This window comes from Rhinoderma darwinii, chromosome 6, assembly GCF_050947455.1.
Source record: "Rhinoderma darwinii isolate aRhiDar2 chromosome 6, aRhiDar2.hap1, whole genome shotgun sequence".
NCBI classification, from domain to species: Eukaryota; Metazoa; Chordata; class Amphibia; order Anura; family Rhinodermatidae; genus Rhinoderma; species Rhinoderma darwinii.
The window spans coordinates 116,618,083-116,635,763 of NC_134692.1; the positions used below are offsets into that span (position 1 = coordinate 116,618,083).

General features: G+C 42.2%; 1 protein-coding gene across 1 annotated transcript; it reads right to left on the reverse strand.

The window, feature by feature from the left end:
- Nucleotides 1–334: 334 nt before the first annotated feature.
- LOC142655688 (protein spinster homolog 1-like) lies at nt 335–12,147 on the reverse strand. Its single transcript, XM_075830161.1, has 13 exons — nt 12,100–12,147; nt 9,579–9,806; nt 8,583–8,648; nt 7,668–7,804; nt 7,186–7,337; nt 6,758–6,827; nt 6,328–6,470; nt 6,089–6,241; nt 4,370–4,559; nt 3,755–3,820; nt 3,418–3,516; nt 2,665–2,836; nt 335–1,524 (listed from the first exon to the last, which is right to left on the reverse strand). Exons 2-13 carry the CDS (start codon nt 9,778–9,780, stop codon nt 1,520–1,522), a joined length of 1,455 nt encoding a protein of 484 aa, XP_075686276.1. The 5' UTR covers nt 9,781–9,806; nt 12,100–12,147; the 3' UTR covers nt 335–1,519.
- Between the last annotated feature and the right edge of the window lie 5,534 nt (nt 12,148–17,681).

Below are 17,681 nucleotides of genomic sequence, written 5' to 3' on the forward strand. Positions count from 1 at the left end.
CCTCCATTACTGTCTGGACTATTAAAGGTAATCTTGTAGTAGGACTGTTGTTTGGCCAGCTGCTACTCTGCTACGGCGGTGCGGAGTAGTTGGTCCACATACCCACGGATCGTGACATCCTGTGAATAGGAAAAACGTTTTGTTTGTGGAACAATCACATTTTTAGACTATTCCTGCATTTCAATCCTGACTCTTCCTTTGATAGGTTTTTATAACTTTCAGAAGCATTTCCCTATATCTATCTAATAATCCAGAATGTGTAATAAACCAGCAAGTAAAGACAGTATACTATAATAATGTGCTACCTATATAATAAAACGCTATCTTTCGGATCATATATTTTTATTAAAATAGCATGACTACATTTTTTCCATAAAGTTGGTATACTTGTAAGAATATTAAAAGCAGTCATGAACATGATGGTCTTAAAATTCGTCCTTTCATCTAAAGATGGTATATAACTGCAGTGTCTTTAGTTGGTATAATGAAGATGAAGGGTATTAAAGTTTGGCAAGCGTTGTTTTGCATTTTTGTTGGTAGTTGCCATTGGTGGTAGGTAAAACTCATCATAGCACTGTGACTCAGCCGAGCCACAGGCAGCGACATTTGTCATTCTTTGTAAGGTCTCATTTGGCACTGTGACTCAGCTGAGCCACAGGCAGCGACATTTGTTATTTGTTATGATGTTATTTGACAAATAATTCGGGTCTCGTTCGGCACTGTGACTCAGCTGAGCCACAGGCAGAGACATTTATCATTTGTTGCGACATTAAGGCTCTCTTTGGAATACAGTCCTGTAGTCCAAAGATTTTTCTTTCAAGTCCAAGTTTGCACTGTGACTCAGCCGAGCCACAGGCAGATACATTTGTCTTTCCTTGTGAGGTTATTTCACAAGGACTCCAGGGATTTGGATCTGTAGTCCAAATATTAGTCAACTCCAGGCTGGCACTGTGACTCAGCCGAGCCACAGGCACAGAAAAAATTCCTTTGAGGTGGACCTAAGTTTGCTGTTAGTCTTTTCTGCAAATTCCTTGGGAAGCTTTTCTGAGGAAGAAGTCAGTGAAAGCTCCATATAAATGAGTCTGTGAGGTTGGTCTCGTTTTCTTCCTCAAGCAATCTTTGGAATTGCAGACAATCTAGGTCCAGTTTCCTCAATTGTCGGTATAGTATCTATAATGTTTCAACCACTGGAACCAGTAACAGAGTAGGCAATGGCAGCTTTGTAGTCATGACTACCACTGCCAACTTGCTTGGTATCCTGCCATTTGCATACACGTTGACTTTATGCTGTGTGGTGTCCTTGATTCTGCACGCAGAGAATCCATTTGTGGTTGTTTGGAAACATTATAGTTTTGTCTTGAGCAAAGCAGAGCCCTGCTGCTCATTATGGTGAAAGTCTTTAGAGCTCCAAAATATTGATGCTTTTAGTTTTTGATGCCTTTCTTGTATTTCAGCCATGGACATTCCAAGATGTAATGTTCTGATCTTGAGGTATGGTGTAAATAAATGTCCGAATGCATCATCCTGTTATTGAGGTAAAACAAAATAATAAGATTAATGAGGTAGGAATACATTATCAGATCATTCACATGTAATACTGTTCTGCTTTACAATACTAGATGGTTAATTACAAGAGAAGTTACAGATTGTGAACTATCAACGTCACCTATGAGCCTCATTCATCAAAACTGTCTAAGGTAAAATCTGGCTTTATTGCCCAGATTACCAATCAGTGCTCTGATTTGATATCTTTAAATCTATGCAATTTATGTATTTTATGAAATAAAACATATTTGATAGATGGAAAAAAACTTCCATCAGTCAGTAAAGACATCACCATAATGTCTTTGTGTTCAACTACTTCCACTAAAAAACGTATTAGATTAGGTTGAGGGATTTGCGATTATTGATTAGGTTCAGTGTGTGTTCACACGTTGCTGTCAATTTGTGTTTTTGCCGCAAATTTAGCAAAATCATAAAAAAATGTCATGTTTTTGCAGCAACTTCTTTAATCTGGGGGTAAAAAGGGACGAAGCCTTAGCATTTGTATAGGGGAAAGAAAAATTATGTAGCTACATAATCATAATTATGCACCTATATGTACCATCTAATTTTCTGTTTGGGTCACACCTTTAGCTACAAATATTCATTTTATGCATTTTTATGAAAAATTTAATTTTGACACAAAATTGCACGACTGTGCCTGTGTGCATAAAGTGCAGAAAAGCAGTTTGACAATGTGTCAGGTGTCCTCTTTTACAAAATATATAGTCATAAGGGTTTAGTATGAGACTTTATTTTGCAAGTTAGGTTTTATTTATACATGTCAATAGTGTGAAAATGTTACAGGTTGCTAGAAGCAAAATGTCCAAAAACCCTGGCTGCAAAAGGGTTAATCTTCCTGCACCCTGGACCAATAGCAGATATTCACTTGTTAATAAGCATCAGGAACTCTAGTATTAATGAGCTGAGATGTCCCGGGTATTTACACAAGACTAAATTGTCAGACAAATTACAATCAATCAAAAATCCCATAAAGCAGAATATACAGATTTTGATATAGTCCATATTTTACATTTTCTGACCATACTGGTGGATCTCCACTTTAATTCTGCAGGAGGCATGAGTAAACATTGAACATACACATACAGACAGGGAACATACCTTGGGACTCTATGTCTGCCCTCTTTCGATCTCTCTCAAGAAAGAGGGCAGTTGCCAAGAAGAACCCTCCTCCAATAGCGGATACGAAAACGCAGACCATGAGGGCATATTGCAGGCTGTTAAACATCAATAGGTCAGATTCCGGCTTCCCTTTGCGGATGAGGTCAGATAACTGAGGATAAGAAGACGACACATTGTTATGTAAGATGAATTATTAGAAATAACACAAGTGTATATATTTTTTCCAGACAGTAGATGCTGGATACTATTCGGGAAATCTGGTGACAGCACATGGTAGGAGGTGGCAAGAGGAAACTCCTCACCATAGTTAGCAGAGGAGCTTCCGACCTTCAGCCCATGAGGAGCACTGGTTAAAACTTTGCTAGCCCCAGTTTTACTTATTGGCAAGAGCTTTGCATGTTTTTTTCTTAGGAAGATTATCAATGGCAGGGTAAGAATATTTTCTGGTGTATTTGTGCTGTATGTATGTGGTATGACTGCTCTATGTCATGTCTTCCTTCTGTCTATATGCTGAGTAGGTATACTATCGGTGCTGTATTGGCATTGTATGTGTACTATATGATTTTTGGGGGCTGATAATGTTGATAATGTCTGCTTGGTGTCTGCGTACTGTATTAGTGCTGTCTGCTTCATGTGTAATGTTTGTCTGTTGTGTGTTGTTCACACTGGGGGTCAGTCAGGCTAAGACTTTTCTCATATACCCATTAGGAAGATAATGTGACTAATACTTACCACTCCGATGAGATATGGGCTCCATGCATCACCCAGCAGGTGGGACACAATGATTTGTAAGGCCTCCGCTGTGGAGCGTCTTCTGGGGGTCACCACACTCTAAAACAAGAGGACATTCTGAGTAGACAGAAGGATGTTACTGACCCTAACTCAACAATGGCAGCCAGACAAAGTGACCAAATATCTGCATTATAATATCTGCAAACAGCGCAGTCCACGCTTATAATGTTCTCCGTCTCTTGTCTGGCAGTTATTGTAGAGTCAGTGGCATTTCATGGACTACGCAGGAAAACAGAGAAAAGCCTAAATAAATGTCATTTCAGCTATGATCACTCACCAGGAGGATGTCGTCCACAATGGCAAAGTTCAGCGTCAGCAACAACGCCCCAATGAAGATGAGAATCTGTAGTGAAAAGAAAACATTCAGAAAAGACTGGATGGTGAAGGGGGAAGAGTACAAGTGTTTATCCATTACCCTGAACACAAGTGCTGCACAGGGGGGCAATAAACCTGCCTATAGACCTTACACTGGATAATAATGTACAGTATATGTGTATTAATATGTGTGTGTTTATGTGTTTGTAAAGCTGTGTATTTGGATGTGTATGGTATCCAGTGGTATATACAGTTTTTAAGTATAGGTATATATTTGTGTATGTGTATCTACAGTTACTATATGTTTGTGTATATGTATCTACAGGTACTATATGTTTGTGTATGTATATCTACAGGTACTATATATTTGTGTCTATGTATCTACAGGTACTCTACGTTTGTGTATATGTATCTACAGGTACTATATGTTAGTTTGTATATATGTATCTACAGGTACTATACGTTTGTATATATGTATCTACAGGTACTATATGTTTGTGTATATGCTTTTTTCACCCTTTTTAATATTATTAACAGAAAAACATCAATCACTACAAGCTGTTCATCAGCAACTTACATAGGAGGCCACAAGACTGAATCTTGCCAAGGTCAAGGCCAAGAGCAGGAAAGGGGCGGAGCCAAGCATTCCGCAAGCACAGACTAATGCATCTGCTCGGGGGTTGACCTTCCTGAACCTTTTACTTATCTCCACACCAGCTCCAACTCCTAAGATTCCGGTGATGATAGTGATCATCCCAAAAATTTGGCTGCAAAGGAAGGGTTAAAGAGGTTAACAGATGGATTGTAAAAAATTGGATATAAAGGGTGATTAAAGGATCTTAGTATGACTACTACTCCAACTATCTTCATCTTTGTAAAGATTTAGTCCCTAAACTTCATTCAATGGCAGATGTCTTTACATGCACTCCCTGCAGGATTGATTAATCATGACTAACCTGTATGTATGGAATATGTACATGCGCTCCCTGCAGGATTGATTAATCATGACTAACCTCCATGTATGGAATATGTACATGCGCTCCCTGCAGGATTGATTAATCATGACTAACCTGTATGTATGGAACATGTACATGCGCTCCCTGCAGGATTGATTAATCATGACTAACCTCCATGTATGGAATATGTACATGCGCTCCCTGCAGGATTGATTAATGATGACTAACCTGTATGTATGGAATATGTACATGCGCTCCCTGCAGGATTGATTAATCATGACTAACCTGTATGTATAGAATATGTACATGCGCTCGCTGCAGGATTGATTAATCATGACTAAAATGTATGTATGTAATATGTACATGCGCTCCCTGTAGGATTGATTAATCATGACTAAAATGTATGTATGGAATATGTACATGCGCTCCCTGCAGGATTGATTAATCATGACTAACCTATTTGTATAGAATATGTACATGCGCTCCCTGCAGGATTGATTAATCATGACTAAAATGTATGTATGGAATATGTACATGCGCTCCCTGCAGGATTGATTAATGATGACTAACCTGTATGTATGGAATATGTACATGCGCTCCCTGCAGGATTGATTAATCATGACTAGCCTGTATGTATGGAATATGTACATGCGCTCCCTGCAGGATTGATTAATCATGACTAACCTATTTGTATAGAATATGTACATGCGCTCCCTGCAGGATTGATTAATCATGACTAAAATGTATGTATGGAATATGTACATGCGCTCCCTGCAGGATTGATTAATGATGACTAACCTGTATGTATGGAATATGTACATGCGGTCCCTGCAGGATTGATTAATCATGACTAACCTGTATGTATGAAATATGTACATGCGCTCCCTGCAGGAACAATTAGTCATATGTATGTTGTACCAACAGGATACAGACAGGGCTCTCTATGGACCTATCCTAAATATCTTGCCAGTATAGAGCAGACAGTCATGTAGCAGTCTATATACATTATAGGGGGAGATTTCAGATTTGTTGAAGATTTGGCAAATAAATATCCGCAACACTGTATGTACTGCAATCACATTTTGTGGAATTGTTGCAGATTTTCACTGTGGATTTCACCTTTAGCAATGCAAATGTTGAAATCTGAAGCAAATCCTCAGTAAAATCTGCATGTAACGCACCACGTCTGAACCCACCCTATAATAAGACTTCTACCAGGAGTCCTGACCCTTCACCGTGTAGCCTTGCCCAAAAGTCAGGTCAAGAAGAGAAGAGTATGGACATAATGGCAGAGAGCCCCCCTCACAACCTCCTGGCACACCCAGTAAATAAGCGTTTACCTGTCATCAGATTGACATATTACAGTCTGACATGGATCACCTCTGTATAGGAGGATCCGGGCCCGCTTGTAGAATGATAGAGCCCAGTGGGAGAGGGAGCCGGAAATAAATGTCACTGTTGTGAATCCCAGCATGGAAAGCATAAAGCTCGGGCTACAGAGAGAGAGAGAGAAATGTAAGTGACACAAGAGACACGGGGTAAAGCCAGCGACAACCATCACTATACAGAAAACACTCACTTTTTCAGCAAAGCTTTCACATCTGACATCCAAGAATTGTTGTTTGTGTGTTTCTGACCATTCTGTTCCGCGGCTCCTCTGGATGGTTCCTTCATAATTAAGAGAAGCAGTAGAACGGCTATAATCCCCAGACCCGGAATGACCTGTTCAGAAGAAGGAGACATTGTATATTATATATATAAATAGAAGTGACTGAAACCAGATTTAAGAAATGAAAAATAGGAAATGACTAAAAAAACAAACACCCATATGTCAGTGTTCATAACTGGCTGTCTATAGGTTCCTGAAGGACACTCAGAGAGCTGGAACTGCAACCAAGTGCCCTACTTGTTGCTCATCGATGCAGCAGATAAGGGGAGCAATTCCAATAATAAGACTTTACAGGGAAATCGTTGTTTGCCTGCAGGAATCCTGCAATTCTCTCACTTACCCGCAAAGTCCAGTGCCAGTCACCACCAATAGCACTTGTCAATTTAGCGCCCATGATGTATCCAAGGCCACTTAATAGGCAAAAAAGAAGTTTTAAAGTTAAGAATGGGCCATAATCTCCACACAAATATAACTATATACAGACATATATATTAACAGTATAAACATATGCACACATTATATATATTAGACACTTTTTTCATCCTTGATCTTGGTGTGATCAGGAACAATGTGAAGTGATAGCAGGAAATCACAATAGTCTTTACAGTAAGATCAATTCTGCTAGTCATAGGGTTATATGTAAACTGCAGATCATGCAATTCTCCAATATACAAACTCAGTTACATCTATACTAGAAGGTCCTTTTAAATATTCAGAGGACCTCTTGTCATAAGTACTGGATTCTATGTGTTTACACAGGAGACTTACCAGCCCACGGGGATAGCAGTCCAAAAGATGGACAACATGCGGCTGCGCTGGTCTGCTATAAATAGGTCGGCGATGATGGAGGGGGCGATGGTGGAGTAACTTGCAGCGCCAATGCCAACCAATCCTCGCATAAGCAGAAACAGCCAGTAATACTGGGGAAGAAGAAAAAAAATAATCATTCAGAAAATCTTCAGTAAATCTTTAACATTGGGACTCTTATTGATGGCCTAGTCTTAGGATAGACAATGAATGTTTGGTCAGTGAGGGTCTGAACTCCAGGACCACAGACTATCACAATGAAGGGCCGTGGCACTCTTGTGAGCGATGTGTCTCTTCCATTGTTTACACAGGCACAGCGGCCTGTCCGAAAGGGTGGCTGTACCTGGTATTACATCTTGTCACATAAACGTCATTGGAAGAAGGATAGGCCATCAATGTGATAATCCCGTAAAACCCCAGTAATAATGAACTCAGGATGTTACCTCATCAGGAATAAATGAGCTGCCAAGGATGACGGCTGACCAGAGGGTGATACCAATGCATAGCAGATATTTCCTATTCCAGTGATCACCCAAATATCCAAATACTGGAGCCAGCAACATGAAGCTGCAGAGGAAGACTGAAAGAGAAGGAACAGAGAAGACGTGAAAGGAAGAGTCCCGACCGGGAAGACTCAGTGGATGAAATTTATTAACTTTTCTATGCCCTGAATTTGCAAAATCAATTTAGAGTTTTGTGCCATATTTGACACGTGCGCCACTTTTCTAAAAAGCAGATGGAGCTCAGCGGAAGGAGGCATTGCCATCTGCAGCCCGACAAATTCAACATAATTTATGCCAGAAATTGGAGTAAATTATAGCGCAAATCCTGCTCGTGGCTGGCGTAGAATTCATTTTCGGAATTTTTTAAAGGACATTCACCTAGTTATACATTAGGTGCATTTTTCTCCAACCTTCTTTATATTAAGACTGGAGTATGAAAATCAAAATAAAATTAATTTTTAAATGGACAAATTATATTAAATCCTGCATTTAAACCTCACTCCCCATCCCCCACTTTAGTTATCCCCTCCCCCTCTCATTCATTAATGTAAAGCTTCACTGTGCGACACCTTTTGCCCTATAGTGAAATTGATGTAGTATATCTGGTTTCCTATTTTGCGGTTCTCAGACCCACAGCCCATTCACATCAGACAACATTATGTACGTCCATCAGCTGTCCATTCCCCTGACTGAATCTTATTTCTTCACTAGAGACTGATGACATCACAACCTTGTGTCAGTAACATCATGAGACTCCAGTGAATAGATTGGTCACCTTCTCTAGAATATTGGTTTAGCGCCTAAAATGGCGGATTCCAGGTGACTTACAGAATACGATTTTATGTTAATATCTACCTGCTTGCAGCAAGCCAGATCCACTGTCTTTCATATTAAATGATTTTTGTAAGTATGGCAGCGTCCCTGTCAGAAAAAAAGAGAGATGTCACTATAGACAATGCATGGATTCCCATTATACACATTTATGGCGTATCCACATTGTATGTAGATGTGTTACAATGGCGTCCTTCTCCAGGCCTTGCTTCTTCCTACTGTGGCACGGTCAGGCACGATGGCTGATGTGCAGGGAGCAGCTGAGCAGACATGCAGGGTGCGGCCGGGAGTGGTGCCATGGCGGCGCGGCTTTACACAAGGAAGTAGAGGGAAGCGCCGCAGCAGGTGGGGGGTGGGTGTTATGGAGGATGAAGGAGGTGGACCGGGGGATACTATAGGGGGGAAGCATTGAGTGGGCTTGTATAGGGTATACAGATATATAGGGATAACAGCAGGGACTGTACACCTGTCCCTGACTGTCCATATATTAGTGTTAGTGACTTTATGCCTGTCCCTGACCGTCCCTATGAGTGTTAGTGACTGTACTCCTGTCCCTGACTGTCCCTATGTGTGTTAATGACTGTACGCTTGTCCCTGACTGTTCATATGAGTGTTAGTGACGGTACGCCTGTCCCTGACTGTCCCTATAAGTGTTAGTGACAGTACGCCTGTCCCTGACTGTCCATATGAGTGACAGTGACTGTACTCCTGCCCTCACTGTCCCTATGAGTGTTAGTGACTGTACTCATGTCCCTGACTGTCCATATGAGTGTTAGGTACTGTACGCGTGTCCCCGACTGTCTCTATAAGTGTTAGTGACTGTCCCTTACTGTCCCTATTTAAAAAAGCAATGCAAACTACATGTAAAGTTACTCTATGTTTTGTGCAGTTTTCTTTTAACTAGACTACATGTATGATATGAAGAGATTCAGGGTGCTGTTATTTTAGGTACCTCCACAGCTGCAGCATTGATAAAGCTCCCCCCCTGAAAACAGTGTAAGTACCCCCCCCCCCACTTACCAGTGATAGTGAACCGATCCATGTAGGATATAAGATTTATATAGAAGAGAATCCCTACAGTAATGATGGATCGTGTGTAGGAGATTCCAGTTCGGTCATGCACGTCCTGTGCGCTGGGGCTTTCGCCATCGTCTTCGTTTATCTCACATGGAGGAGCCAATAGGCCTTTCTCCTCATCAATGTTCTCATGGCAAGACGCCATGTTCACAGATTCTGAGACTGTAAACTCTGGAGATGGGAAAGAGACATAATATTTAATAACTTTTTATTACCATCAGGGTATATTCACATGCGACAGATTTTTTGTAAGAATTTCTCTGGCTGACAATTAGTTCCAATTATCTGATTGTTTCTGCAGCAAGAATATGGATTTCTGCAAGACCCATTTATATGAATGGGAGAGTTGCTAAAATTTCTGCAACAACTTTTCTGCATGTAAATTCCCCCTTATACCATTAGCGTCACATTTAGACTGGGTTCACACGTGGCGGAATTTCACTTGAATTCCGCTGCGGACACTCCGCAGCGTTAATCCGTAGCGGAGCCGTTTCTCCATTGACTTCCACTTAAATTTAGAAGTGTTCGTTTAGACGATGCGTAAAATTCCGCTGCGGAGCATAGGCTGCGGAGCGGAATTTGGTATCCGCAGCATGCTCTGTCTGTTGCGGAGCAGTGGCGGACTAGTTGCGGACTCATGGCGGAATTTCTCCATTGACTTCAATGGAGATTCTATATTCCGCAATGAAGTCCGCAGCTGTCATGCACATGTTATGTGTGCTGCGAATGCGTCTTGCTTTTTTAACATGACATTTCTTCATTCTGGCTGGACCTATGTATTTCTAGGTCTACAGCCAGACTGAGGAAGTCAATGGGGCTCCCGGAATTACGGGAGCGTTGCTAGGAGACGTCAGTAAATAGTCACTGTCCAGGGTGCTGAAAGAGTTAAGCGATAGGCAGTAACTGTTTCTGCACCCTGGATAGTGACTACCGATCCCAATATACAGCAACCTGTAAAAAAATAGAAGTTCATACTTACCGAGAACTCCCTGCTTCTGTCTCCAGTCCAGCTTCCCAGGATGACGTTTCTGTCTAAGTGACGGCTGCAGCCAATCACAGGCTGCAGCGGTCACATGGACTGCCGCGTCATCCAGGGAGGTAGGGCTGGATGCCGAAAGAGGGACGCATCACCAAGACAACGGCCGGTAAGTATGAAATTCGTTTACTTTCACTAGGGAAAGTGCTGTCCCTTCTCTCTATCCTGCACTGATAGAGAGAAGGGAAGCACTTTTTCCGCAGTCCGCAGCAGCTAGTCCGCATCAATTTACTGCACATTTTGGGCAGATCCACAGCCATAATCCGCAACCCGGATTAGGTGCGGCATTGATGCGGAGAGTTGCGGAGGAAATCCGCCACGTGGGGGCATGCCCTAACTCTGAAATTCTGATAGATAATATGGAATCTCACAAAACCAGAAGACTGAACAGAGAACCAGTGTTGAGATTTCTGATTAAATGGGTTGTAGGTGATTAGAAAAACATGGCAGCTTTCTAAAAAGAAACAGCGCTACTCATGTCTATGGTCTTTGTCTGCTATTGCAGCTCACCCCCATTTAAATGAATGAGGCTTAGCTGCAATACCAGAAACAGCCAATGGACAGTAGTGGTGCTGTTTCTGGAATAAAACAGCCTTATTATGTAATCACATTAAGGCCTCATACACACGATTTTTTTATAATAATAATGAACCAATACAGCGTTTTATACAGATGGGCAAAACAGACAAATTGATCTCTGTGTTGGTCGCTGCACTGGTTCCATACTGATTCTGATTTGCTCCATACGCCGTCTGACAGTGAAAGGCACTATGGGGGAAACTTGGCTTTCATATGGGATCTGATGAATTATGCTGAATTTTGTTTTTACATAGATTGTACAAAGAAACCGCACCAGCGAAATACATGTCATTGTACATAAACTCATAGACTAACATTAGCTGCGTATTTGGGGTCTCACTGCGCTGTCTTCCTGAACATTATAAAGGGGCTGTCTCATCAAAACCACTTCTATCCATATGCCCTGAGGTTCCAGGAGTGAGACACGTGGCGATCCGCTGATCATATGGGCGACTTTTTATCGGTAAGGTTTACTTGATAAAACAATCCTTTAACTATGACCGTTCCATAATCCAGAACGTCTGATAATCTGGCAGCTGTGAGATTTTGTTAGTATCCTATTGAATGATTTTTACTGTATGATTATTGTTAAAACGATAATTCCATATCCCACGCAGATAATGGTGGGATGCGTCACACAATACCTCCTCCCCTGAATTTACAGCACCCAAGTGTCACATTGATATATATGCCTCTATTCATATGATGCCCATGACCATGCAGCAGAGCTGTGCCAATCAGCTGCTGTAGAATTAGATGTGCGGCTGGGGAGTAAGGTGCATAATAATCTGCAGGAAAAGTCTTATCAGCCTTGTTGAGTGTAACAAATGGAATAAACTGGGTACTCACCAATACTTTTCTCTCCACTAGACGGCGCTCACAATCTCTCTCTTTTCTCTCTCACTCTCATTCTATTTCTTTGTGACATCATCGCTTTGTGACATCATCACTTTGTGACATAGGAGTTGAGGCCACTGTGATGTAAGTGTTAATAAACGATGGGGCTCAGTTATATGACTACTGTACAATAATGTGATCTGCCCTCTTATATAACCTGTGTCACTAGTAACAGCCTCTATCTGTATCAATGCTTTCTGACCTGTGGCTATCCAGCTACTATGAAACTACAACTCCCAGCATTGCACCACATTCCTCCATGTATATGTATGTGCTGCGCCATGTGTCCTATCTTTGTACATATAACACTATATATTATTACACATTTGTCATTCTACATCATCTCTTCTCCTTCTAGTCCAGTTATTTATACCTATACAGTAGATAAACCCAAGGCATCCACCACCTGGGGGCCTCTACCGTCACCCCCTTACACTGGCGTAGCTATAGGGGTCGCAGCGGTCGCAATTGCGACCGGGCCCCGAAGCCAGGGGGGCCCACGGGCCCCCGCACCACATCAATAAAAAGTTACTATAGTAACTCGGGCCGCGGGCCCCTGTTACTATAGTAACATACTTTACTTACCTTCCTGGTTCCGGATGGCAGCGGCGGTCCTGACGTCAGGCGCTGTGCGCAGCGCATGACGTCACAGCGCTATGCCGCCGCGCACAGCATCGAGACTACAGAACTCCCGCCGCGGCCGAAGAGGAAGGTAAGGTTAGCCCTGACTGGCGGGGTCCGACTCCCGGGACCCGCCAATCAGCTGTTTTGAAGGGGCTGCAGCACTCGTACGAGAGCTTCTCCCCTTCATTCCTGTCACTTCATTCCGGTCACACTGTGAATCGGTGTCGGCGATTCACAGTGTGAGCGAGTAGTGAAATGAAGGGGAAGCAGCTCTCGTACGAGTGCTGCGGCCCCTTCAAAACAGCTGATTTGCGGGTCCCGGGCGACACATCAGCTATTGATGGCCTATCCTGAGGATAGGCCATCAATGTTTAGGGACTGCACAACCCCTAAGCCTACGATGTATCAGGCTTAGGGGGCCCATGAGACAGGATCACAGATTGTGTGATCCTGTCTGCTGGGCCCTGTATCTAAGCCAATCACATGGTAGGCTTAGATACATGGCCCATGCGTGATCCTGTCTGCTGGGCCCTGTATCTAAGCCTACCACACTAGGTTTAGATACAGGGCCCCAGCACACAGTAATCTTATACTGTATAAGATTACTGTCTGCTGGACCCTGTATCTAAGCCTACCTTGTGGTAGGCTTAGATACAGGGTCCCACAGACAGTATCACACATGGGCCCTGTATCTAAGCATTAGGGTATGTGCACAGACACTAATTACGTCCGTAATTGACGGACGTATTTCGGCCGCAAGTACCGGACCGAACACAGTGCAGGGAGCCGGGCTCCTAGCATCATAGTTATGTACGACGCTAGGAGTCCCTGCCTCGCTGCAGGACAACTGTCCCGTACTGTAAACATGATTTCAGTACGAGACAGTTGTCCGGCAGCGAGGCAGGGACTCCTAGCGTCGTACATAACTATGATGCTAGGAGCCCGGCTCCCTGCACTGTGTTCGGTCCGGTACTTGCGGCCGAAATACGTCCGTCAATTACAGACGTAATTAGTGTGTGTGCACATACCCTAACACATGTGTTACTAATCATTTTTTGTGTGTTTTCTTACAGGTTCGGTCGTTGGAATACGGCGGATTCCAGGACTACTTCGATGACAGCTTTTTTTTTATTAATAAAATGGTTAATGAGGGTTGTGTGTTTTTTTTTTTTTTATTTCAATAAAATATTTTTTCTATGTCTTTGTGTTTTTTTTTAAACTATATTACTACCGCCTTAGTAATTGCCGCCGGCTGATTGACAGCATCCATTGCTAAGGCGGGGCTTAGTGTTAGCGGATGCAGAGGCTAACACTAACCCCCTTTATTACCCCGGTACCCACCGCCACCAGGGGTGCTGGGAAGAGCCGGGTACGATCCAGTACCTGACCATCTGTAGTGATGGTCGGCCACTGGGGTGGCCGCAGGCTGGTATTATCAGGAGGGGAAAGGCCAAAAACAGTGGCCCTTCCCATCCTGGTAATGCTGCCTGCTGCTGCTTTATTGTATCTGGCTGGTTATGAAAATGGGGGGTACCCCACGTCATTTAAAAAAAAATAAAAAATAATTGGAAAGAACGATGTCGGGTCCCTCCCAATTTTCATAACCAGCCAGATACAACACAGCAGCAGCAGGCAGCATTACCAGGGTGGGAAGGGCCACTATTTTTGGCCTTCCCCAGCCTAATACTACCAGACTGCGGCCACCCTGGTGCCTGCCCGTTACTACAGATGGTCGGGTACTGGTTTGTACCCGGCTCCTCCCAGTACCCCTGGTGGCGGTGGGTACCGGGGTAATAATGGGGGTTAGTGTAGCCTCTGCACCGGCTAACATTAAGCCTCGCCTTAGTGATGGAGATTGTCAATCAGCCAGCGGCCATTACTAAGGCGGTGATAATAAAGTTTAAGAAGATACAAGCACATAGAAAAAATATTTTATTGAAATAAAAAAACAACCCTCATTAACCATTTTATTGAGAATAAAAAAAACGCCGTCATTGAAGTCCTCGAATCCGAAGTCCAACAACCGAACATGTAAAAAAAACACAAACACACAAAAATAATCAGTAACACATAAAGAAGCAAAATTATTATTCTTACCTATCCTGGGTCCAGCGCTGGAGCCGCAATGTCAGCGAGCTGGGCCCTGTATCTAATCCTATCATGTGTGATACAGTCTGCTGAGCTGTGTATCTAATCCAATCATGTATGATACTGTCTGCTGGGCCCTATATCTAATCCGATCATGTGTGATACTGTCTGCTGAGCCACTGTATCTAATCCTATCATGTGTGATACTGTCTGCTGAGCCACTGTATCTAATCCTATCATGTGTGATACTGTCTGCTGAGCCACTGTATCTAATCTTATCATGTGTGGTACTGTCTGCTGAGCCACTGTATCTAATCCTATCATGTGTGATACTGTCTGCTGAGCCACTGTATCTAATCCTATCATGTGTGGTACTGTCTGCTGAGCCACTGTATCTAATCCTATCATGTGTGGTACTGTCTGCTGAGCCACTGTATCTAATCCTATCATGTGTGGTACTGTCTGCTGAGCCACTGTATCTAATCCTATCATGTGTGGTACTGTCTGCTGAGCCACTGTATCTAATCCTATCATGTGTGATACTGTCTGCTGGGTCACTGTATCTAATCCTATCATGTGTGATACTGAATGCTGAGCTGTGTATCTAATCCTATCATGTGTGATACTGCCTTCTGAGCCACTGTATCTAATCCTATCCATAGTTTATAGGGTCGTAGTGCTATAGATATGCTATGCTGTCTCACATACACACTTTTTTTTGGGGCGGACACATATGTATTGGGGCTATTTCCCGGACATTTTAAGCCCTGAGGGTATGTTCACACGGCAGCGTCCGTTACGGCTGAAATTACTGTGCTGTTTTCAGGAGAAAACAGCACCGTAATTTCAGCCGTAATGGCATGTGCAGGCGTCTTTTGCTGCGTCCATTACGGAAGTAATTGAAGCTGGTTTTCCATGGAGTCCATGGAAAACGGCTCCATTTACGTCTGAAGAAGTGACAGGCACTTTTTTACGCGCCGCCTTTTGACAGCGGCGTAAAAAAAAATGACCGTCGGCACAGAACATCGTAAGACCCATTCAAATGAATGGGCAGATGTTTGCCGACGCTTTTGAGCCGCATTTTCGGACGTAATTCAATGCTAAAACGCCCGAATTACGTCCGTAAATAGTGTGTGTGAACCCAGCCTTAGTGACGCCCCGGCTGCTAGTGCTGCATTGTTGGGTCACTTAGGAGACCCAGCGATGCAGCTGAAAGCGGACCGTCGGCCATGAGAAGTTTGCGGGGGGGGGGGCCCAGTAAGAATTTTTGCATCGGGGCCCATGAGCCTCTAGCTACGCCCCTGCCCCCTTACACTTGGCTTTAACAAACTTATAGGATTTGTTCCAACCGGATAACCCCCTTCCAGCATGCAGCCTCTCCAGCAATCATCTGATTGACAAAGGTCTAGATGTGGGCGGCCATACATTAGTATTACATGGTGCCCATTCTAATCAGGTCCTTGGTGGGGAGCTTCCCCGCTATGACAGAGGTTATCCAGACGGGGCGACTATTTAAATTTGATCGGACCTTAGAAATGTATGCAGATAAATGAACCCTTTTTAACAAAAACGCTCAAAAGATGGAAAGATTAAGGTGAATAAAATCTTTCTTTACTTATTGTGATGCAGCTCCACCTGCACGAAGGTGAGAAAACCATTAGGCCTAGTCAGTGCCAGCCTTAGGCATAGGGGCGCCTCGTGCCGAATTATTTTGGTGCCCCTTCAATACTACCGCCACAGGAAAATAAAAAATATACCCAGGTAGGAAAGTGTTTATCTATCAAACAATATCAAACCACTTTAGTTCAAATTGATTTACAAATACACTGCTTAAAGATCTGTACTGTATACTGTGCACAATAAACACAACTTTATGCTGTATACACATATAATGCCGCTATATACTGAACTCACTTATAATAATGCTATATATTGTGCACACATATACTACTGCTATCAATGTGCACACATATAATATCGCTATATGCTGTACTCACATATTATACTGCTATATACTGTACTTCGATATTATATCATAGCACTATATACTATACACACATATAATATCAATATATACCGTACACATAATATTACTATCTACTATAGTCACATATAATATCACTACATACTGTACACACATAATATTGCTATATACTATTCACACATATCACTATATACTAACACAAATATCGCTATATACTATACCCATAATTAATATGGCTATATACTCTGCACACATATATTGGTATATACTGCACTCACATATAATATCTCTACATACTGTGCACACATAATACTGCTATATACTTTACATATATCGCTATATACTATACACACATATCGCTATATACTATTCACACATATCACTATATACTATACACATATATCGCTATATACTATACCCATAATTAATATGGCTATATACTGTGCACACATATATTGGTATATACTGCACTCACATATAATATCTCTACATACTGTACACACATAATATCGCTATGTACACTACACAAGTATAAACTGATATATTCCGTACACACATATAATACTGCTATATACTATACAGACATATCGTTACACACCATGCACATGTATATGGCAATATACTGCACACTAATAATATGGATATAAACTGTATACACATATTCTGCTATATACTGTACACATATACACTGCTATATACTATACACACATATAATATCACTACATACTGTACCCATATATAATACTGCTTTATACTATAGACACATATGGCTACATACTATTCAACCATATATCGCTATATACTATACACACATATAATACGGCTATATACAGTACAC

Excerpts from the sequence above, each read along its gene's own strand:
- LOC142655688 (XM_075830161.1), bottom strand. The coding sequence starts at position 9,780 with ATGGCGTCTTGCCATGAGAACATTGATGAGGAGAAAGGCCTATTGGCT. Across the intron at positions 8,649-9,578 it reads GGATCGGTTCACTATCACTG|GGACGCTGCCATACTTACAA; the intron begins GTAAGTGGGGGG and ends TTTTTCTGACAG. Across the intron at positions 3,821-4,369 it reads TCAGTCTTGTGGCCTCCTAT|ATTCTCATCTTCATTGGGGC; the intron begins GTAAGTTGCTGA and ends TTTTCACTACAG.